This window comes from Budorcas taxicolor, chromosome 16, assembly GCF_023091745.1.
Source record: "Budorcas taxicolor isolate Tak-1 chromosome 16, Takin1.1, whole genome shotgun sequence".
In the NCBI taxonomy this organism is placed as follows: Eukaryota; Metazoa; Chordata; class Mammalia; order Artiodactyla; family Bovidae; genus Budorcas; species Budorcas taxicolor.
Window position 1 is genome coordinate 70,497,085 of NC_068925.1, and position 24,682 is coordinate 70,521,766.

Sequence of the window (24,682 nt, forward strand, 5' to 3'; positions counted from 1 at the left end):
CACCTTGGCGGGTCTTGTCTGACACTGGCTGGAGATTCACTCAGCCCAGCACTGTCTCCCAACTGTGTCTGAGATCGATAGCTCCACCCCAACTTATTCACCAACAGATTTTTCCACTTGTGTTGTGTGTCTTGGTTTTTTGCTTGCAAAACGAGCCTCTAATGACTATTTGAAATGAAGTGACTTCATGATTTAGAAAGGGCTATTTTGCTAGAATTAGGAATTTTCTCTTCATGTATGTGACCACAAACAAGTACATACATGTGTCATTGAGACAAATAGTGCTTGTTCAGAGACACATGGATATGTCCTTTTTAAGATCTAAGATCCAAGGTTTCATTTCTGATAAAGCTCTAAGGCCTCTTCTGCAATAACTAGGAATCTCCCAATTCTGTGGTTTCTTAAATCTGGACTGAAATAAAATTTTGGATCATATATTTATATAGATAGAAACAGTTATTTCAGCCTTACAAATAAGCATCCACATTTACATATCTGTATCTAGATAAAGATATGTATGTGTGTATTATACACAAACACACTACATACGTATATACATACATATATATATAATACACATGAGTATATGCATCATCAACATTCAAATTCTGAATTTTCCTTAATATTAAAGAAATCCAAGAATGTTCTGCCATTGTTTTCTAGAAAATTTCTGGAACCCCTTTCCTGGACTATCCTGGCCTTTCTAGGCATGATTTTCCACTATCATTAGTGTAAGCTCAGGAATACAAATTCACTTATTACTAGCCAAAGAAAAAACATAATTAGGAAAGTTAAAAATGTATAATTCATTCCAAAAATAAAAGAGAAATGACCTTTGGTGATTTTCTGCTTTGCATTATATGCCCTACTCTTTCCCCTCCATTAGAGTAGATAATTGGGAGTTAACCAGGCTCACATACACTCTAACAGCCTTCTCTTCCAGTATGGATAGAGTATGGATAGAATCTATAATCTGAATATTAGGGCTTTTTTTAAAAATGAAATAGTCATCCAGGTATATAATTGTTATTTACATAGAGTGAGTGATTATTTGCAAAGCTGAACGACTAAATGTATTCTAAAGGAACAATTTCTTGTTGGTTTATAGTGCCTGGTATTTATAAAGCTACAAATCAACAGTCTCCCCCAACCTTGACCTTCCCCACATCACAAATGGGCAAAAACAGGAATGTTTCTACTATTAATATCTACATCTCCTGTTGAGTAGTACTGCAGGCTCAGAAAGGCTGCTGATTCCCACCCTCTAGGTGCCTGCATTTCAATCACAGGTGACTGATCTCTATGCATGCAGTTTGTAAAGCTCTTTGGACTTTTTCTGGCTGAAGGGTGCTATCTAGACAACATAAAGCCCTGTTTTATTATATCACAACACTGCAGGTCACTGTACCAAGAGGACTGATGGAGGTAACATGGACATCTACACATACACACACATACATACATACACACACACACAGTAACAATTTTCTCCCTCTGCTCCATGTTCCCCTCCTAGAACTAAAGTATTGGGAGGATTCCTGGAAGAACTAGGCTCTAGAAACTGGTCGCTCCTCAGCCAATTGGCCAAAGCCCTTTAATCTGTCAGCTTCCGATGGTGCCCCACCAAGGTCCAAACCCCATCCCAGCCCACTGCGGCCCTTGACCTTTCTTTGCCTAAAGATGCTTCACTAACGGTTCAAGTTCCTGCCTGTCTCTGCCTTCCCATGCTGCCCAGTTTGCTGGCACGGAATGAGAAGGAAACATGCCTTCCACTTAAGGAGCTTGGCCAGGGAAGGAGAGAGATAAAAGGCTGAAGTTGCTACACAATTCAAAAGCAAACAGGACGGAAAACAGAACTTTTCTTTCAAGGCCAAGTAAAACATGGGTGAAGGAGAGGCTGCAATGGGTCAGCCTGCAAAAGGGGGCCAGTGATGCAACTCAGGCATTGGGCACAAAACCCACTGCAGAGAGAGGGGAGCATTGGAGAAAGGAGTACGTTTTGGCAGCTCGTGGCTTCTCCATGGCAGAGATAAGAACTTTACACATGGGGGTGGGCAGGGGAGGGTGGCGGGGGGGGGGGGGGGGGAGAGTACCCAGCCCTAATAAACTAATCTCAGCTAATGTAATGTTTATCGAGTTCCTTGGATAATGATACCATGCGTGTCATTATCATCATCAAAACCCAAGCTCTGTTTTAAAAAGTTACAGATGATTAACACAACATCAAGTTGTTGCAAACAATTACTTAAAACCCCTACACAGACACAGACGCACGCACGCACGCACACACACACACACACACACGCACGCACACACACGGGACCAGGAGGTCCCCATATTCTGTAGAATGAGGGAGGCTGCAGCTGTAGGCCGACAGCTTTCATATCCTCATTTGAATAATGTGTCCTGAATCTGTCACTTTATTCATTCTCCTTATGCTCAGTGTACTCTACATCAACAACAAATTAAGTTGTAAATAAGAGACAATCATCACTTTTGTTTTTAAGCAGCTACTGCAGAGAGAATTTCAATGTACGCTCCTTTCGACAGGGGGGAAAAAGAGGTGCTAGAGTTTGCTTTCCTAAGCACAAATATGGGGAAACTAACAGAAACAAAAACAGAAACAGTTCACTGTGGCCAAGGGGAGGAAAAAAAAATTCTCTAAAGCGCATCCCTCCAGGACCAGCTGAAATTTCTTCCAAGGAGTTATTAAGACACATAAAGACAGAGGAGAAGTTTCCGGGACTAGAACGAAAATCCATGCACTCAGTCTTTTGGTCTTAGTACACAAGGACCCTCCTTGCTTGGCACAGCTTTGGACTGAAGGACAAGTGCATTAAATCAATTACAACACAGGTGTATTCACCAAACGACCCCACACTCATCTCCATTAACTTCCAAGTGTTCAAATTACTACCTCCTGCACAGAAATTGAAAACATTAATACTGAAAAACGTCCTTACCTTTACATCAGAGAAGTAGGTCTTCAGCATGTTGGAGCTGGGATAACGGGTATAAAAGAACATGAGCTTTGCTTTTTTCAAGTGATTGGGTGACAATCCTTCCTGCATGTAGGATGCAGTTGGTTAAGGAGATAATTTCTTGAAACACAAGTACCTACCATCCCTCCCACCCCCCTGCCAGGAGTCTGGAGGCCCAACCAGTAGCCATGGGAATTCTGGAAGATAGCCGACTCTGGCCATGGAATCCATCACTAACTTGCTGTTGCTGGCTCAGAATGACCATTGCTGGTCAGAAATTGCCAAACATAATGGTGAGGATGCACGATTTAGTTGTGGGATCTTGGTGACTTCCTGGTGAGAATGGCAAAACATCTATTCCCCCTGTTTGAGGTCCTTAGGCTATCTATACATTGGTTCACTTGTTGCTAAGGAGACAAATTCGCCCAACAGGTATTGCACAACTCTTATCATGAGAGTTTTTTTCTTCTTTGCGTTACAGTTCTGTTTGTTCTTCTCTTTGCTCTCTGCAGTTGACATCCAATTATTATACTAATATAAGTGAAAATATAAAATGCATTATTTTGATCACTGTTAGGCAAGCTTCACATTTTACCTTTTAGTGCTACTATAAGGGAGCATCTTGACTCACTTTCTTCCTATCTTATTATTATAGCTTGTTAATTGTTTCCTTTTCAATAACAGCTAAAACTGGGGAGGGGTAGTTTGGGCACTGAGAGAACAGGGAGGGGGTGTCGCTTTTGTTAAAGCGAGGATCCAAAACCAAACACAATTTGCCTCTCCTGGATTTACAGTTAACTCCTTGGAGAGTGGCACAGTGGTTGGGGCTAACAAATCAATAAGTGTGGGTTAGCAGATCAATAAATGGCCACTTACCCAAAATAAGAAGGCCTATTTATCTGGAAACATCATTACCTTTTAGATCTGTAAACAGCAGCAACTAAAACAGTTCCCAAGAGAATGTGAGGCTAACCATAACAATCCTGGCTTCCTGATTCTCCCCCAGATTCTTGGCACTCCTCAGCACACTCGGAGCGGGGATGGCTCTGGTCACATCTGTGCCGCAGCCTGGCCCTGCCATTTCCTCAGCAAATTAATGGCTTTATAATTTATCAGAAATGAAGACGCACGTGGAGAAAATCAATGTGGTCCCCCACAAGGTCAATTAAGGGTCTTTCCTAGAAGCTTCTCTAAGGATTTTCTCTTAAATGAGAGTCTGGGAAAAAAAAATAAATAAATAAGGAAAAAGAAGAAAAGAAAATGTGCACGTGTGGTTGTACGCACACATGCACAAGCACACACATCCTTGGCTAACAAGCTCCACAACCATTGCACACCGCAGGAAGCAAGGACAAATAAACCAATATTTAAGAAAGGTAAAGGTTTCTAAATGACCTCCATCAAGTACAGCGTGACCAACCTCAAGAACAGAGAGGGAAACCTGGAAGTTCCTAGAGAAGCATAATCGAATTAATACTGATAAGCTCTTGTCTACGTATTACAGGGGGCTTAACCAAATATAATGCTGAGAATTTGATCAATTAGCATTCCCTTTAGTATCATGCAGTTTGAAAAAGATCACCTTGGTCCGCGTATTGAAAAGTTAATGCCTTTTGTTTTCACTGAAAATAAACACTAAACACTGGAGAAAGAAATTTTGATGTGAGAACTGTAAGCCAAAGCAGCTTAACTGAACTTGTGTTTTTGTTTGAGATCCTTAATGATTACAAAGACGATAATTTATGACTGACATACTTCTTGTGCCAAGGAAAGAGCTGAAAGGCCCTCCAGTAACCTCCATTAGACCGAGAGAGGGGACTAAAGGAGCCCGGCACACTTCAGGACCATCTGTCCAAATGGATAAGTGAAATAATAGTTGCAAGCTGTCTCCTATTGCCTCGTGATAAGAGTTTTAGGCAAGTCCAAACTTCAACAAACATGCTCAGATCTGGGTTCTAATCTGTTCTTTCAGACAGGCTACATTCAAACAACCTGGTACATTAATTATTAGCAGGGAAAAGTCCCAAGTCTTTTCAAATTTGGTCTCATACAAATCAAACTGCTTTGCTGCGTGCGGCTCTCAGAGATTTCTTGAGCCACCAAAACTTCCTGGAGCTTTCAATGTCTTTAAATTATGCTAAGATGTTTTCATCATTTTTATTTAAAAAAACAAAACAAAACAAAAGAGCAAAGTATCCATCTTGTTTTGATTGGGATTTAGAGGCTTTTTACTTCATGACAAAATCATCCTAATTTGAATTTCCCAAGTCCATTTTTATTTTTTATTTTTTGCTTTAAAATGCTTCCTGTTGGAAATACTTGGAATCGATCAGTGGCAACGGAACACAGAATGCATCTTTATTTCTTGCTCATCGTGTAATGAAGATAAAATTCCCATAAAATATATGTTTCTAATAAACTATTAAAAATAGCTAATGAAAGATTTAAAAGCCAACAGTTAGATAATCCTTTTTTTTCCTCCTCAAAATAAATCTGAACTGACCAATTGGTTAATTTCCCTTTTAAGTGCTTGTGCTGAAAAGCAACTGTTCTTCCAAGAAAGCACTAGCTGTTTCCAGGATACTTACACACGCACAATGACTCATGATGGAATAGATTCAGTAAACATACAGCTGTACTGAACACGAGCTAAGCTCCATTCAAGGCCAGGAAAGAAAATGAGCACAAATAAATATTAAGGAGGTAAAGGGGGGTGGGGTGAGGGGGGATGGAGCGCAAACAAGATCTGTCCCGGCAGCTCATGTGGCTTTGCCTCAATTCTCTTAGCCATAGCTTTGTGAAGACAGATGACATTCAATTCTATGTATAATGCAAAATAGACAATAACTGCTGAAACTTGAGACAGCTGCCAGGTGTAAAAAAAAAAAAAAGGGAAAAGAAAAGAAAAAGAAATAAAAGAAGAAAAGATGATAAATCCATAAATTAATGAAAGACATCTGCTGGGGAATATAAAAGATCAGAGAAGTAGGGGACTGCAGCTGAGCCTAAAACGGTGTTCAAACAACCTGAGAATGTAAGTGTTGTCTGTTTACCAAGCACGGTACAACCTCACCTAAACAACAGCCGCAGGAGGAGCAGCAGAGGCAGCAAAAAGGCAAATGGGAGGATAATAGGTTGTGACGGCTGCAGGAAGAAAATTCTTTTTTTCCCCAACTGAACCCTGAATTGTGGCTAGAGATTTTACGTGCTGCAGGGCCAACCAAACAGATCGGGAGTACCAATTCTCAAACATTTTTAAAATCTGAAGGATTTTAGCTTTCTCCTTAAGCCCTGATTTGCTATGTTTCTAAGAGACTTTTCCCCTTAGACACCTTAAATGGGCAGAAAAGATCTACATTCTCACCTGTCATAAAGGGATAGAGCCGGCTGTGGCTCCTAGAAGTTTTAACATAATCAATGGGCTGTGTAGTTTATGGATTTTTTTTTTTAATGTACTTACTTCATAATCAGAGGGAGGGAGAAAAGAGGAACCCAGAGTCTTCCAGTCTTTAACAGTCATGTTTCCCTACAGATAATACACCTAACAGAACTAACTCCGGTGGCCCCAAATGACTTCCAAAATAGTAAAAAATCAATTTCTATGGATTCCTTCATATTTTAGAAATTCATTTTGAATTCAGGTTTTCTGGGTGGATTTTTAGCTTCAAATCATCAAACCATTTTCCTTTTTGAACCTCAAGTATTTTTTAACATTCTCCCTAAAAGTCCAACAGGGAAAGCTGGCTGCTGGGCTCAGTTTCTTCACCTGCACGTCTTAACCGCGCTTGGAACATGGCTCTTGTGCTTTACTTGGATGCATGCAAATGCTTGAGGCCCGAACAAGGCTATTTTTCTTGAGATGCAAAGAGGATGAATGACAAGGAACATCAGGAGGAAAAACAATTGGCTGGCTGTTTCTTTTGGAATTTGAATAAAACTTAATATTTGATTAAATAGATTCATTTGCAAAGACACTGAACAAATTTTTTTATATCCAAGGCATGAGCCTTTGGGGCAGGTGCACTGACACTCAGTTTACCATGCACACATTCACTATTGCCTTTTTCTATCAGAAAAGATACCGAGGTAGTGCATTCCATGATATCGAACATATACGCTTAATGTGCGGGACTTGGAATGGATTTATCTGATAAGCTGGTGTCCTTGATAGTTCTTATCTTGGCTCCTTTGTTCAAAGAAACAGATGATGCCTTTGGGGTGGGAAAGAATTGTTCCTTAACTATTCAATTATCCGTTACAGTTTGGAAAGCCATGAACTAAAGAGAAAAACAATAATGGTAATCATGAAGATACCATTTCATCCCTTTTCTCCTCATTTCGATTGAGCTTTTCAAAGAATAACTGCATAACAGGTTCAGATATGGCCTTGTCTACCTAAACTGAAGTCTGCTCACTTGCTGTGATTCCTAGAGATTTCTTTGAACTCAAAAGCTTGAGAATTTTGCCTAGGCACCATCATCAAGAAAGTCAAGGGAAAAACTCATTGCCACACAAGGACCGAGACGAGAGAAAAGGAGATCCAGTCTCCCAACAAACCCTCTTGTTCTCACTGCCTTCAGAACTGTGTAGGCTCCAGAAAGTGGTACTCGCCTATCTTTTTCCTGAGAAATAATATAGCAAAGAGATAAATGGCTAACAGGGAGAGGGTGAGGCTGTGGAGGGGAAAAGAGAAAGAAACAGAAGCTGGAAGGACAGCCGGAAGGAAATGTAATCATTAATTGCAGGAAGACACCAAAACTGTTTAGCGACACACAAGAAATAACTCCAGGTGTAAGCAACTAGTATTTCATAGGAACACAGGTGTTTCCAAACAACCCTGTTGAGGAGACTCTTCTACCATAAGAGAGACAAGTTATTCATTCCTTTGAAGAAGAAGCAACTAAATTCTCTTTAAAGCCTTTGATATGTATAGAAAGAAAAGGAAGTTCTTTCTATTCAAATCCTCAAAATTCCTCAGGGGATTTAGAGAGGGTGAGACAGGAGCAAAAGCAACACTTCCAGCAATCCAAAGATGGTTTTCTTAGAAGATTCAACTTATTTAAAAACCAACAACCAGAAACCAGCATCTTGAGTTAACGAGTTAAGTATGGCCTTATAAGACTGAAACCTGGCTTCCATAGTCATCCAAATGGGCATGTCCCTTTCCTGTGTGTGTGTGTGTGTGTGTGTGTGTGTGTGTGTGTGTGTGAGACAGAGTGAGTGAGGGGAGAGAACCCACCATCACTACAACTGGCTTCAAAATGAAGTAAGAGATCTCCGAGGAGCAATGGGGTCTCGCCCTGGGCATGAGCCTGGTATGAGCCCCAGAAGATACTCTCCTGCAAAGCGAAAAAAAAAAAAAAAATCAAAGCCTGTGTCTTTGTTTCTTGCCTTTCTCATCACCAACAGCTATATTCCAATTTGACCAATGTTTGTTGCCTGCTTATGATGTGTATGACATGGTGCCTGGCACAGCTTTGATTCAAGACTGGTGGATTCAACCTCAGATCTCTGAAAGCTAGATTTGTAAATCAGCAACCAAACTAAGACTCATCTATTTACATCTTAAGTCCTCACATCTTTCCCTCCAGATATTATCCTCTTCCTCTCTACAAAAAGAGACTCTGTGCTTAACTGCCCAAGTGGGTCTCATATGTATCACACATTCACCTTATCAGAAATCTTCACTGCTATCCTGAGTTGGCTGGAAAGATGACCTTCATATCAAGAAAAACACATTTCTACCACAGCTGGGACTTTGCCCTTACATGGCAGCCTCTGGAGTGGGCTTAGATATAAAAATGCCAATCTCTAGTCATCAAGACGATTGCTCAAAACCCTCACGTTAGCAACAGCCAACTTAATAGCTAAATTTTATATCCATCTGACAATCTCTTATAAAAGAAACATGCCTCTACTTGCCCCCAAATGCTACTATTCTACTCCCCCAAAACATCAACAACCACATGATTTTTTAAAAATTTACTGAAAGGACCAATTTATAGAGAAAAAAAAAATCATGAGTTAAAAATAACTAGAGTTCAGGACAGGTCTAATGAAAAAATGTAACTGGCATTTCAAAAGTCAGGTTCAAAATATAAAAGAGACCTAAAAAGAGGCATTTTTAAAGTTGAATACAGCTGAGTTTTATATTTAATTGTGCTCTCTTGCTTTCCAAAATAATTTGCTTTGTGTATGTTAGGACAAAAGATTTCTGTGTATGGCTGAACAGAGGTTAATCATGCATAGAGGCAGCTGCACCAGACCCGAAGAACAGACCTTGGGTGAACGAGAGAGAGACGGATGTCGTCTGCATAAATTAGTACCTGTATATTTCCTTAAAAAAAAAAATCCCCCTTAAAGAATAAGTAGAGCATCTAACTCCCCATCCACATCCATCCTTCTCCCATTGCAGCCTCCCACCAGCAAAGTGTTCCTCATAAGATTTAATCAGGCCTTCTTTAATCGGACCAGGAGCCTTCTAGATGGCTAAAGGGAGAATTCTTCTTACAGAATCATGGGGATCTCGAAACTGACTTTACTCCACTATGGAACTATGTTAAAATCTGATGAGTGCAATATTACACTGAGATTTTCCCCTCTCCCATCCTCTAAAAATACTCTTGGGGGAGAAAAAGAATAAGAAGATAATACGGGAAGAAACAGCAGAAAAAAACACTGCTGCAAAAGCACAGATGAAACAGGAGGGCTTGGGGGCAATCAGCAACTTGTGAAAGTTGCAGGGATGTTGGTTTCCTGTAAAGCTTTTGTGCAACCAGAAGTGCCAGTTGAAAAAAGACTATGACTCCGAATAAGAGGGCAGACTGGAGAAGACAGGAATCTACATGACTCTAAAACCTTGGGTAAACCTGACCTTGGGGGAAGACTTTTTGGTTTCGGTTTGTTTTCTCCTTGGGGTGGGGTGGGGGTGGGGTGCAAATGAAAGGATATTGCACTTCCCGAATACGGTGAGATCTCAGACATGTCTTGAAGATCACCACACTCGGATTTGATGAGAGACAAGGAGAGCCCTTCCGCGGTGCTGGGTGGGTGTGCTGGTGAACAGGGGTGGTGGCTCAGGTGGTGGGACGACATCTTGGTCCTCAGACTCGTGGTCTCCCTAGTTAAGTCTAAGGATTCAGGAGAGGCTCGGTCTTTCCCCGAGAAGGAGCCGGTGGGAGCACCTATTGGACTCTGAAACGGGTAGGCCATCAAGGGGAGTGGGAAGGGGTGGCGGAAGGTGGACGTGGTGAAGCCCGCGGTGGCCGACAGGGGCGACTGGTGCAGGGGCTGGTGGTGGCCGCCGGCGGGGGGGCCGGAGGCTGACTGGTCCGAGGAGTTTTTGCGGACCACCAGGGGCAGGGCTTCCGTCTGGTCTGTGGAACCCGGCATCTGCACGTTGCCGAAGGTGTCCAGGGGATTCGGAATGATGACATCGCCAAAGCACTGCAGGCGCTGGTTGGCGGTGTGGAAGTTGTGGTTCTCCCCGTTGACTGCAAACCTGGCCTGGGGGATCTGCAGCGGTGGGAAGACCTGAGGAACTTGGCGGGAGGGTTTGGCCGAGAAGACTTTGACCACCGTGTCCACCACCTGCGACATGGCAGTGTTCAGTTCCTGTTTCAAGGTCTCGGCCAAGTGTTTGCCTTCAGGCTGCAGGGAGTTGGGCCCGGGGTCTCGGTCTTTGTGGCTGCCTTCTCGCTTGGGCTTGTTTTCGGCCATTTCCTGCTCCCGGATCAGGGCCCGGGCTCGGTCGATGAACTGCCCCGGGTCCAGCTCGCACATCTCATTGTCTGACCTCCCCACCGAGTCCTGGGCCCTGGCCTCCAGGATCTCGGAGCGCATGCTGTCTTCAGACAGGTTACCATCTTCATCATTTTCAGAATCGGTGCTGTCATAGATTTGGTAGAACTTTTCCTGCAGCTGGCGCAGCTGTTTCTGCATGTCCTCCAGCTGCTGCTTCAGCTGTCGGCGCTCCTCTCGCTTCTGTTCTTTGCGGGCTGAAACCAGCTGCTGGAAACTCTGCTGCTGCTGCTGGGGCAGCTTCTGCTTGCGTTTGTTTTCTCGGTAACTTTCTCGGGGACTCACAGACTGCGGGGCCATCTCTCTTTCATTTTCATTGCCCCGTAATGCCACACTGGGGGAATGGCTCATACCCCGGATTATATTCTCAACCCGGGCGCGCTTTGCTCTCAGGTGCTCATCACATAAGCGATCCATATCAAACTGGCTCATAGTAGGCCTGCCAAAAGGGGAAAGACACTCTGGGGGGCTGTCTCTTGAAGAGTTGCTGCATATATCCTCCTGATGTACTTCGGAGCCTGTACTAGAGAGACCGCTGGCTTGGAAACTGGGCTCCGTGCCACCATTTTTGTTCATGTTATTTTTCAACAGCTGGGAAATTATGGTTGCTCCTGGAAAAGGCATCATGGCATCTTCATACGAGTTCGCCCTCTTCAGCAGCTTGCGGAGTACGTTTGACTTCTCCCCATCTGCATGCTGCACCACTGAATACTCAACATCCTGCTCGGAACCTTGGGGATTCATGGCACTAAAAAACGTGGCTCTTGCCTTAGCGAAAAATGCAGATGCTGTCCCTACCGTCCTTTTCACTCCAATGTCAACTCTTCTCCTCTTGGTTTGCCGGCTTAAGAGGGCTGTGCTGTCATGGTCAGGCATCACTGGACAGTTATTGTGCCATCTTCAAAAGCTCGTCAGCTGGGCACAGCTCAAGAATCCCGGGACCCTGGCCAACAGAACAAAAGGACTGATGAATCATTTTCTTTAAATTTCTCCAAATTTCCTGACCTCAATCCTGAATCAAATGCAAAATGCATAGGCTCTGGGATTTATGGCACATTACAATTATTGCAATTTATTATGCACTCTGCTTGAAATGAAACATTTTTAAATATTTCTGCTCCACTGGTTTAAGATGGATTAAGATTAAAAAAAAAAAAAAGCAAAAACTGCTTAAGCACCAGTAATATGATTCTCTTTCACAAATGCCTAAAATGATACTGTTTATCTTCAGAAGAAACAGTAGATTATAAGAACACAGCCTCTGACAACCAATTGATTAAATTTTGGGCACTGAGATTCATATTACAAAAGCAGATAAAAGTGGTCCATACTTAAGAAATAAGGTTAAATTTTGAGGATGCATGAAATCTGAATGAAAAATTCCATTTCTGCAATAGAATTATTGTGGCTTTAATGCTATTAAGGGGAAACGAGTCTAAAAAATGCAAATATTTCACATACATCCTTTATTACTGAATTTTAAAATATTTTTGTCATATGTGAAATGGGGAAGAGAACACTCCCATCAGCATCTTTCCAACACAAATGGTCAATTTAACATGGAAATAAATGCACAAATACTCATTTTACAAGTCTGCTTATTTAGCACAGATATGCGCTTTTTTTAATATAAAAATCACATCTGAAGATGGTATCTGTTGCTGGATTTTAATGTAAGTATGAGAATATTTATAAATTTTCATCTTGTCTTTTTGATGACTTAAATTTTAAAGTTGGACTCAGTGCAAAAGAAGGACATTATCACATTTTAGAAATCCGTATGTGGAACAATAAATTGAGTTAGGCAAGGATAAATACATCATCAGTACTAGTTGTGTTTTTTTTCTATAATTTGCCAAAACAATACTTCAAATTCCTGAAGAAACTCTTTACCATACACAATTTATGAATCTTATTTCTTATGCCAAATTAAAACATTAAAAAAAAAGACACCGAAAAATAAAAGACTGAAAGGAGATACATAAAGAAGAAGGAAGATAACATCAATTAACTATGTGAGAAAGGGAAATTCTGTCTCTGCATATGAACTTCCATTGTTTCTTGGGAACACAATATAAAAAGAGAATGTCCTTCCTTGCATTTTACAAAAGGCACTTGACATATTTTGTAGTGTTAACCAGTGATGGCTAACCCCAAATTCTGTCTAAACGTTAAGATGTCACATCTCCTTGCTTACAATGGACGTTTTAAGAAGAAAATGAAAAAAAAATTTTTTTCACACGGGGTTTATCTAATATTAAACTTCACGTTTGCTTAACAGAGCACATCTTCACAATAACAGGGTCTATTGCCAAAGGCAGCGTGCAGAGTGTTTGGAAGAGCTCCCATCTCTTTCGGTTCACCTGTAAAAACATCTACGTGCTCACTAGGCTGCATCTGTGGCTAGTTTTAAAGAATGACTATCCATGCAAATAGGCATAATTTCAGCATGAAATAACCTGTAAAAATCAAGAAAAAGCTCAATGCTTAGATGGCAGTGTGTATTTTTTTTTAAGTGACAAAGATGTCATCTGCAACCCTTGTTCCCAGTTTTCCTACGAAGATGCAACCTTTAAATAAAACTTGGTTCAGAGTGTCAAGAAAGCAACATGATGCTTCTTTATATGTTTTTTGGATGCTTGAGGGTAAAATAGTTTTTGTGTGCCTCAGGATGAAATTTCCTGAACTTGGAATGGAATCAGATCTTGATAACTTCAGCATTAGAGTTCAAAATTGAATTCAAGATGATTGTGACCCCTCACACATTAATAAATGAAATTGGCTTCAGGAATACAAGAATCCAATGGCAAATAGTTCACTAACATGTTAGATCTGATAAATCAGGTACAGCTATCAAGTGAGAGAAAAAAGGGGGGAAACTGAGACAAACAAGAAAAAAGATGAATTATTTTAAAGCTCAGAAAGACTCACATATTGAGGGGGGCGTTTTTGCAAGGAGGACTCTGTGTGTATATATCAGCTTTTCAAAAAGAGAGTTCATTGCCATCCTTTAAAAATTTTACCTCTTGTCTTTTTGTGTATAAATCATTTTCTCCTTAATAGCACCTGAAAAGCACACAGGTTTCCAATCAAAATGTTGAATAAACTTTCTGCAGTATTTGCTTCCCCTGTTCCTCCTAACATCCTATCTGGATTTTCCTCCTACCCATCCTTGTTATAGGAAAAGCATCTCTGCAAGAGAGGCTCAGACACAACACGCTGGTGTAAGAGATGAACACAAGGTCACCCACAGCCATCCTTCCTTTCCCAGCTGCCTCTACCTCTGTGTCAACTGCACTTCCTCTCCTCTAGCCTAGGTATCAACAGCTGCATCCCCACCTCACGCGTGAGCCAAGAGGAGGGCTGTGCTCTTTCTAAGGTGGAAAGAAATGATACGATCATCTTCAGTGGCGAATGCGTGTTAATTAAATATGATAGTTGGGTGTTACAAGAAGAAAATATCCTGTAGCTTCTTTAAAATTCCCCAAACGAAACTGATTTTTGCAGTTCTCTTTCAACTGGCCAGCATTCTTAGATCAAATAATAATTTGTTTCTGTTTAGGGCTAAGGGAAATTATATACTTTTAGGTCTTATTGTAAAATGTACAGCTGAGACATAATAATCAGGACAAAACAAATGGGAAAACTAGGAAAAATGATATAATCCAGCAAGACAAGGCATTATATTAATAGGCGTGAATAAATAAATCTCTTCATATAGCTTTGAGCTGAATTCAAAAATGAAGGTATAGGAGTCACACACACTGGAATTATAACCCATGGAGGCTATAGGAGAGATGAAATAAAATAACTGGTTGACTACTTTATCAGCATCATATTTCATAAACAGTATATATGAATATTTTACCACACAAGAAAATGCCTTGTTAAATGACTATAATATAAATTAAATCACCCAAAAATGCTTTCAAAAATGCTTTCATGACTTCCCAGTTCAGAATTTAGAGAATGGTATGGAATGAATTTATCAGTGATGTCAACCTGCCCATTAAAGATTTTTTTAAAATTCCTTTATTTCTTAATATGTGTATTAAGCCATGTTTCAACTACAATTATTATTGATTTTTATTATATTTAATTTTAATCTTGAGTTTAACCTGGCAATGGGAAATCTGATAAGCACTGGTGAACATCAATATCAGCAAGTATGCAGAAAAATACCGATACAGAATTTGAACCCAAATGTATTATCGATTGATACACATATTCTATTCCTTTAATTAATATGAAAATCTGCATAGAATATTTTATTATTAAATATTGGGTCGTACCACTTGGCATCTAACTACACAAATGCTTTAATAATTTCTATACGAGGAGTATCTAACATTAGCAGATTCTTCCCAGAGAAAAGATAGGAACAAACATCCAAGTATAATCAAGTCAGATTTTAAGGACTCCACAACATTCTTCATTAAAATCTGAATTATCTGAAGAATGTCAGATAACTTTACAAAGAGAATCCTAAGGAAGCTGATGATAATGTCAGTAGAAAAGAATTTTCAGGGGAGGATTTCAAAGGAACACTGCAGTGTGAAGTAGAAAGTGGTGAAGTGCTCTGCTTTAAGTTTGTGTGTGGATGAGTCCCTTCGCCGTTCACCTGAACCTACCAAACACTGTTAACAGGCTATACCCCTATACAAAATTAAAAGTTTAAAGTTTGGGGGGAAAAAAGTTATTTGGGGAAGGGGGTGCAACCTTTATGCCTCTCTGGAGTCCGGATTCTGGACAAAGATGTGTTCACTATGGTTTTTATTCAAATAGTTCAGGTAAATCTTTCATGAGACGGGGAAGAAGGTATGGTTGGCGTGGTTTCCTGCTTGGATTATATAGATTATCAGTCTTGACTGATAAAATGATTTGAAGAAATTGCTCAAGCCTATGCTTTTACTTCTTTTAGAAAACCACCTTTAAGTGGGCCTCTGATCTACTTGGGTCAAGTCTCTTATGAAATTTCAAGTGGAATAACACCAACAAAGAACACTGTGAATCCATCTGGAAATCAGTAATTCAAGGGGGAAAATCAGATGACTAGATTTAGCGACTCCGCTGCCCCCGCCCCCGCCCAGGCCCCTTACCAAGCTGTCCCCTTCACTGTATTTAAGAGTTCATTTCTGCTAATTAGCAACTTTCTCCTTGGAGATGTTCCTGCTATAAGGTTAAGAAAGCCTTTGGTGTTTACTATGAATAATCCACTTGATATTAGTTAATACTTAAATTAATTAAGATTGTATTGTCAAAAGCTTATAAGAGATTCTAAATTTTCCTATCATAGAGTTCTCAAATCAGAACCATTTCATTTAAAATTTCTCCACTGTATCAAAAATTCCATACATTTTTCACCTGCAAGATGAAAACAGCAATTTTCTGGAACATACCTAAAATATTCATTTCTACTTATTTAAAAAGTAATAATTCACCAGATTAGTAAACAAAAGGGAGTGAGAAATAACTTCAAGAAGAAACAATTTCTTTTCTTTCAGAAGAGAACTGAAATACTCTGTCCTTTGAAGCTCTAGAATACACCAGGCAATAGGTTTTAGAAATTTCTTATGTATATGTCTTTTACAATATATATGGATACTTAATTAGAATCCAATCATAACATATCAGGCACAATCCATCTTTCTATTATTAAATCACGAACATTTTATAAGCTTTTATTAATCTTGAACCTTACCATTCCTTATCTTAACAGTTGCAAATGCAAACAATACCTATAAGAAATTCATGAAAAAAGGCCTATTTCACTTTGAATTAATAAAGAGCATGCCTGGCAGCTAGGTTATGTTTTAAGATTGTAAGTGCTACTTACAGAAGAAAGATGTTAGGGAATGAATAAAGTGAGAACAAAGATGCATGTTACGTATGCATCACAGTTTTCCCACACGGTGGTGATTAAACTAAATAGAATTCTGCATAATGGACACATAAAAATATCAATACATGTCCAGCACAGAAAATACTTAACAAAAATAAAGCAAATGAACATATCCATAGATGACATATTAATTATGAAAGAACTGCAAAAGCATCCAAGAAAAGTATTAGGAGGAACTTGGATGTTTAAGGTGAAAGAATAAATGACATACACTCTCTCATTTTCATGAAACAATGATCATCCACCAAGCAACCAAACCAACCAGCAAAAACCATTCACCAGCTAATCTAATTCTATGCAACTCAAGAATCAGCCTGTTTGGAAGATAATAAATAAATAAATAAAAGATCAGATGTTGAGAATCCAGATATAGTGCCTACACTGAATTTTCAATAGCCTCCTTCACACAAGAAGCCACAGTCCTTACCTTCATCTGTTTTACCATTGCAGAAACAGGTCCACGGTGTAGCACGTGGACAGGTTAACCAAATTACTCCCCTTTTTCTTCATCACCACCCATAGCCCATTTAATTTTGAAAATGCTCAGAAGTTCTTGCAAGAAACTCTTCAGAGAGCGGACTGCCTGCGTCTTGCATCAAACAGAAAAGCACAGTTACCTCTCACATACTTGAGATTTTCCTTCTCCATCAAAGTACTAACTAGGACATCTGGCACATGTCTGGTACAATGACAGGCTCATTCTACTTTATGAGAGTATTTAACATACAACTTGAAAGAGTTTATGCACATACCTATTCTTTCTGGGCAGGGAGAAAGCACGCTAAAAAGATAAGCATTAACAACAGTAACACTTTCAAACTGACTTTGGTATTCTTGGCAGTTACACATACTACCCATGGATGTCCAAATCACACACACACACACACACACACACACACAACAAAGCTCTCATCACTCCCCCGCAACACCCCCACAGACCTGGGAGACAGGCATAAACCAGAGGGAAGCAAAGAGAAAGTCAATGTCCCTCCACCTGCTGCCTGAAGTGGGGGGTAATTTCAGCTGCCTGGCAGACAGGAGCCTGAGACACAGCCTCCCTAGCAGCCTGCCAACATCCTTAAGAAAAATAAACAAACACATACCAACTTGTCCCCCACCCCCAACCAAAGGACTCACATGGCAGGGCTCAAAACATAACAACAGCGTAGTTCCCATTAGCCCGGACAATCCTATTAACCAGGGCAACCATAAATTCATAAACCTCTACAACCCTGGAGCATGGCACTGTGGTCTGGAACGGTACAGACACATACAGACACAGAGGAAATTTGCACCTGTCTTTCTTGACACAACACACCTGTCAGGCCCTGCCCATGCACAGCCCTCGGGCTAATAGACCTCTGCCTACGTAGTCTAGGAAAGTACTTTTTTTTTTTTTTTCCTTTCGGTAAGGGAGGTTATAGATGGGAGAGAGGGTGGGGTGGGGAGAGAGGAAGAGAAGAGACTTCTAGCCTTGACTTTGAGAGAAGGCCACCCTGTGCTTGCACTGTTTTCATAAGCTCAAGGAGACAACCAGACCTTCTTGGAAAAATAAAAACAAGCAGGTGAGTTCTCAGCCTTCCCCCAGGCGGAGTGGGTTCTGGATTGCCAAGAACAGCAGTTTCACACTCCAACCTGCCTCCTTGGGCTATTTAAGACTGTCGATCAACCCCTCCTCCCAGTTGTTCTTCTCAGCCTGCCAGGAGAACTCTCAACTTCCGAAAAAAAAAAAAAAAGCTGAAAAAGTGGCGGGAGACCTGTGAGTCTCCCTCCAAAACTACTCCCCCTTTAACTTCCCTCCCGCGCCCCCCACACCCTGCCCCTCCAATCCACACTCTCCACCTACGTTGAGTTTTAGCCGGAGGAGTAAGTGGCGGGCACACCCGAAGAACCAACAACTTGCCAAACTGGGGGCTTTGGGGAATGTCTCCCCACCTCCCAGCTTGCCCTGGTCGCCCCGTCTCTCCTTGTCTGTTCAGGCAAGATAGCCGCTCTTCCCGCGTCGCTCCCCCCTCCTCCGGACTTTTCTTCCCAGCAGCAATCACGCTCACCTCTCCATTCCTCCCTCTCCAGTGCTCCGAAGTGGGGCAAAATTGTAGGTACCACCCAGACGAACCAAGATCAGATGGAAGCAGCCCAACCGAACCGGCCGCCGGCGTTGACTGCGAGCAGATCCGTTGGACAAGAACATCCCCTACCCCCACCCGGACGGCGATCCTTCCATCCTTCCGCGGCGCTCGCGCCCCAGCTCCCCCTCCTACCACGGGACCCCCCCCCCCCCCGCCCCCCGCAACCCGAGGCTTCCAGTGCCACCTTACCCTACTGAACTCGACTTAGCCCTGGGTCCTGGGAGCTCAGGAGAGGGGCGCCGCGCTCGTGGCCCGGGACCATCTCTCCACTGCTCCAACCCCGATCTCAACATTTCGGCTTCGACAGCGTTTTGAGAGGCAAGTAGCCGAGCGCCCCCCCACCACCCCACCCCCTCCTCCTCCTCCTCCTCCCTCTCCCTTCCTCCCTACTCCCTGGCCCTCTGCTGGGGTTAAAAAGGAGAAGTGAAAGGTATGCAAATGACAAGCAAATTGGAAGAGCCTGGAAGAAAGGCAGCTATAATAAACAAGACAAAGAGAGAGGACGTGGGGACTAGCCCAGGAGTTTTCCTCCGGGCGAGATGGGAAGGATGAGGCTGGGGAGGAGACCCGGGGGATTCAGAGGAACAAAAAGCGACCCGGTCCCCCTCGCGGTCCTCTCTCCGGAGAAGAGAGGGCCAGAGAAAGAAGGAAAGGAAGCGAACGCCTCCTCACCGCGTCCCCCCCACCCCGCCCCCGAAACAGTACACAAAAGGTGAGAAGATCAGCGACAAGTCCAGCACTAGCAGCCTTCTCCCCCTCCACACACACACACATCGCCAACACACCCCCCGCCCCCCAGCCACCAGCAGCAAAGAGCAAGAAATAAAAAGCCAAGCGGATCACTTACTCTTAGGAACTGGGAGGAGCGGAGCGCTGAGTTCCACTGAGGCTCCTGCTTAGAAACTGTTTAGACGCTAATTTTTTTTTCCCCCTTAAATTATGATTCATCTAAAGAACACCCTTTTCTCCCAGGGATGGGGGTGGGGGGGGGATAGATGTATACACGGGTCTGAGTAATGGGAGTCTCTTTTTCTGGTCTTCTCATTCAAGAACAAGCCGGTACAAGTGATTCTGGAAAAGGGGAGGGGACTCGCGAAGCGGGGGAGAAGATACTTACGCGGTGCAGAGAGCAGTGGGACCCACCGAGCCTTTTTGGGGGGGGCAGTCGGAGAGAGGAGGACACGCGCGCGCACACGCACCGGGAGAGATCTTGCGGGTGATGAATATGATAATTGGACAAGGGACGGTGAGTCCGTGCGGGCACGCGCGAGCGGGCCGGCGGGGAGAAGGAGACGGGAGAGAGGAGAGGGTGGGCAGGGGGAGGGTGGGAAGAGGAGCGGAGCGAGCGCAGCAGAGGCGGCGAGAGGTGAGAAGGGAGGAGAAGGGGGGAGAGAGGAGAGGACAGGAGCGAAGCGGAGAGGGAGCGGGCGGACCCGGCGAGAGCTCTTTTGCGCCGCTCTGCTTCCCCCGGCTGCAATGGTGTATTATTTCCGAGCGCTCCCTCGGCTGAGGGCTCCGCTCCACAACAAGATTTACTTTAAGACACAGCTGAAGGAAACAGGAAGACTGCACGTCACAGTCTGACTGACGTACCCGGCCCCAGCACCCAATCGCGAGGCGCCTTCGGATTCAAGGGGGGATAGCGAGGCAAGAGAACTTGGGAGGAGAAAAAAAAATATATAAAAGGGGTGGGGGTGAGGGGCTGGGAGGAGAGGAGGGGAGAGGGGCCCCACGCTCCCCTCCCCTGCCTCCATCCCCGCCCCCCCTCCCCACCTCACCCGCGCCCGACTGCCGCTGCTTCGGGGCGACCGGCTCGCTGCGCCCGCGGCCGGAGCGAGCGGTCTGCGGACGCTGTGCTGAGAGCCGCTCGGCTCACACTCGCTCTTCCAGGACGCAGGTCCTTTTTTTTTTTTTTTTTCCCTCCCCTTCATTTCTCAGATACCGCTGATCGAGTTCGCCGAGCGGCCGAGCGAGTGAGCGCTCCTCGGACGGGAGGTGGAGGAAGGCATAAAAAAAGTGTTCTGGAGAAAAAGTGGGGGTTTAAAGGGGGCTGGGATGGTCTATGAGGAGAGAGCGGGGACCCTCAAATCATTCCACTTTTTAAATGATCGTAGCTATCAGGAATACATGTCACCGTGGCTTTCCTTGAAAGGAGATGTGGACAGTACAGGTAGGTTTGGGATTAAAATAATAGGTGCCAGAGGTTTGGCGTCGGCTCCGCTGCATCAGATATGAGAAGATCAGTATTGGCTGAATCCCAGTTAATCTCCCTTCAGAATTGTTAGGAAGAAGAATATTTGTCCTTGGTTACCTCTAACAACCTTATCTGGATTGTAGGTACAGCAACCATTGGAGGCGGGGGGATGTTACAAACATTACCACCAACCGATTACCGCTCAGTAACTCACTCACCCCAGAATGATTAGAGAGAGGTTTCATGTAGGATTTACACCGTTTTGACGCCTGGGTAACAAACTTTAAAGTTTCCTAGGTAAGAAATTTCAAGCGCTTAAATTTCGGGCTTCTGCGTCAAGCCACAGAAAATTCACTTTGTTTTGACATTTCTTGGTCGAAAAATAACCAGCGAGATTTCTTTAGATCATGTGGTTCTTGAAGAGCTGCTTGGGATTTGAAAGTTGCTAATGCTAAAGCGCAAGATTCCAGCCGCAGCGAGGACCGGGCACAGTAAACGGGCTTTTAATAAGACAACCGCGTTTATGACTTCAAGGTCCTATAAAAGCTGGGACTTGCAAGGGCTGTGAAGCAGAAACATTCACACCCAATCGATAAGACACTCATTTTTTTTTTTTTTTGGTAGGATGGGGACAAGTATTTTTCGTGTGTCCCTCGAATTTAACCAGATCAAAGGTTGAATCGTGTTGCGTCGTGACAACAGAGTGTTTGTGAAGTGTGTTACAAGTGCACTGGCCAACTACCACCACCACCTTCCGCAACACACACATACATGCACACTTTTCCTGGGACAATTTCAGCCTCAAATTTATCAAACTGTGAAGAAGTCTAATCTTTGAATAAGAATTGTGACAATAGTATGTTCCAGTCCATACCCTGTAGGAAACTTTTGGCACGGGATTCAAACATTGAAAAGAAGAAGGGGGAAAAAATTAAGCCGGCTGGGTTAGGTGTTGGGGATCAGAAAAGAAAGGAAAAAAAAAAAAAAAACAGACTTGCTTGAGCATCCCCCGCCTTCATGTCTCCCTTCTCGCTGCCTCCAGGCACTCCCCCCACCCATTATGGAAACAACACAGAGGCTGGCAGACACACGACTCACACTTCCAGTGATCGGCCACTGCAGCAAGTGTTCTATCGAGATGTGACAATTTAGACTGGGCACGGAAATAATCTAGCCACATGCCCCTTAGATACAGGATGGAATAGTGTTTCTTTTGGTTGGGTCCTTTCGAGGTAAGCGGGTGTACTGAGCGGAGAAATGTGGGTTCTGTGAATGGATCAGCGCTACTTCCTTTCTTCTTTTTCATCCAAGTAGTATCTTCCTTAAGTAGCCCAGTGTGTACCTGATCGCGCCAGCCCACAAATACACGGGCAGAAGTAAAGGACACGTGCCCTCCACACCTTAAAACCATCTGCTCAGTTTGACATTTAAAAGGGAGGAGGGCAGGGAAGGAGGAGAGGAGAGGAAGGGGGGAAGAAAGGAAGCTGAGCGGGAGAAAAGGTTCAGACTCGGGAAGGAAACGGCTTGAACTGTAGCCCACAAGTTTATGTCAATTGCACCTAGCGCCCGGGTGCACGTTTTGCACAAACTACGCCCGGGAACTGGCGGTGGGAAAAGTTTCCTGCGAGCCCTAGTAAGTCCTTTATCTCTCCCGGGGGAAGGCAGGCCCGAGTCGAGGTCGGGGGACCCCGCCTGGCAAACAAGAAAGCTCCTCCACCCCGCAGCCTCGGCGGCGGAGGCTCGCGGCTCGCCGGCTCTGCCGCGGTGGTTCGCAGCCCGCACTGGGGGCACCAGAGCGGCTTGTGGAGTGAAATAGGAGCGCGCGCGACGCTGGACCAGCGAGCTCGGTCCGCAGCCCAGCTAGGCGAGCTGCGTATGCTGAGGCCAGAACTGTCTTCTAAAGTCTGGGTGACATACAGGCCAGGGCTCCTGGCAACCTCTCAGCCAGAACTTCGGCGTTCTCCGGTGTCTCAGGCCTCCCTGGATCAAGGCGTGAGGCCCAAGCTCCCTATCTCCGGCTACTCGCGGTTTGTTTTCTGATAGGCGAGAAGCGATCAGTCAGCCCGGAGACGAGAAGTCGCCTAGATACAGGCTCCATCTCTGAAACCATCGGGCAAGATTAGGGTCAGTCCCTTTCTCTGCCCTACTGCCAACACAACCCCAGTAACTTAAAAGTTAACCCAAGTTCTGACGCGTCTTCCAACAAACCTCATCCAGGCAGTCTACATTTACTGATTTATCAGAAGGGTGATCTGTGCGTTCTTAGTCAAACTCTTTCACTTATCACGTACGCATCTGGTTCTGGGTTAAACACACTTCTGCTTGATATTTCTTCGGTGTATTTTACCCCTCAGGTTCTTTCTTAAAGCCAGTAGGTGGGGGTAGGAGAGAAGAGTGCATATCAGTAATTTTAAAACCTTACAAACAATCGTTAGCAGGTCCTAGACAAACCAATTCTGGGAATTGCAACCAGATCCAGCTGAGAGACAAACATGGATGTTTATTTCAGGAGAAGGATGCTGAAGATCCAACCTGGATATACACCTAACGCCACCCACCACCCACTACCACCACCACCCTGAAGAGAGGAAGAAAAAGAAATAAAAACCAACTCTAGGGTGCAGGCCGGCCTGCTGCAGGCTGTCTAGAGGCGGACTGCCTGCCTGCCTGCCATATTCCTGCTCTTTCTCTCAATCCCTATGCCCAGTGTGAGGCCAAGACCAACGTGGATTTGTTCTGAATTGGTGGTGGGGGGGTGGGGGTGGGGGAGTGAAATGCCAGGAGATCAGTAGCAAGTAGCAGCTGCAAGGTTTCTCTCCTGGGAACCCCACTGCTTAGAAGCCTCCAGAGCGATGCTTGTTTAACCAACAGCTTTCAAAGTAAACAGAAGCGATTCACTCCAAAGAAGTTGAACTATAACTCTTACAAAAATTTGGGGTCTGGGTGCTGGCAGAAAAAGTAATTTTTTTAAAAAAATAATAAAGCTCCCACCCCCAAATCAGGGCCCAGTACAAAGCTTCAAGGAGCCTAAAATTGTCATAAACAAATCCATTGAAAGGATTCCTTACAATAGCGACCTCGAAGAAAATCATTCTTCCCCCACAAACACACACGCCCTGGGGAGGGGGGCTTGGTTGTCAGTGATCGAAGGGGCACACTACTACTTGATTTTATGGAAGTGGGAGAAAACAATCAAATGGAGGTGCGATCCCTGCCCCAGAGTAGAAAGGAGTAGGCTGAGAGCTCTGCGACGCCAACCCTGGCTTTGCCTCAGGCACCGAACTTTCCAATATCAAGATATTAACAGATGGTGGTGAGCACATGGAGGGCTGTTACTTACATAATCCAGCCACTCCGCCCGGGCGCGCTGAGCCCAAAAAGGCGCCCGCCAGGCCGCGCGCGCGTGTCTTCGGAGGGGTGCTCTTGCCCCACCCCCGACCTCCCTCCGGAATAACTTGCCTTTTTTCAACCCCACCGGGCTCTTTGAGGGTTAGGATTTGGAGAGGTTGTGACTTTTGGCCGGGGGGGGGGGGGGGGGGGGAACCACACATCGATCCTCTTGGGCTTTATCTTCATTCCACGGTAGAGGGAAGTGAAGGGGACGCTTTCGAAGAGAACTGGGCGATCTCGCTCCAGTTCTCGCATCCAATCTGGGGGGTGCTGAGGAGTGGGATTC

The 24,682-nt window shown here is 43.9% G+C and overlaps 1 protein-coding gene across 1 annotated transcript in view; it reads right to left on the bottom strand.

The window, feature by feature from the left end:
• Positions 1-20,021, bottom strand: part of PROX1 (prospero homeobox 1) — a 50,111-nt gene extending 30,090 nt beyond the window's left edge. Inside the window, exons 1-3 of the mRNA XM_052653996.1 lie at positions 19,930-20,021; positions 9,933-11,724; positions 2,964-3,071 (exon numbers count right to left, since the gene is read on the bottom strand). Coding sequence (XP_052509956.1) covers positions 2,964-3,071; positions 9,933-11,657 — 1,833 coding nt within the window. The 5' untranslated portion in view covers positions 11,658-11,724; positions 19,930-20,021. The remainder of the gene's footprint in view (positions 1-2,963; positions 3,072-9,932; positions 11,725-19,929) is intronic.
• Between the last annotated feature and the right edge of the window lie 4,661 nt (positions 20,022-24,682).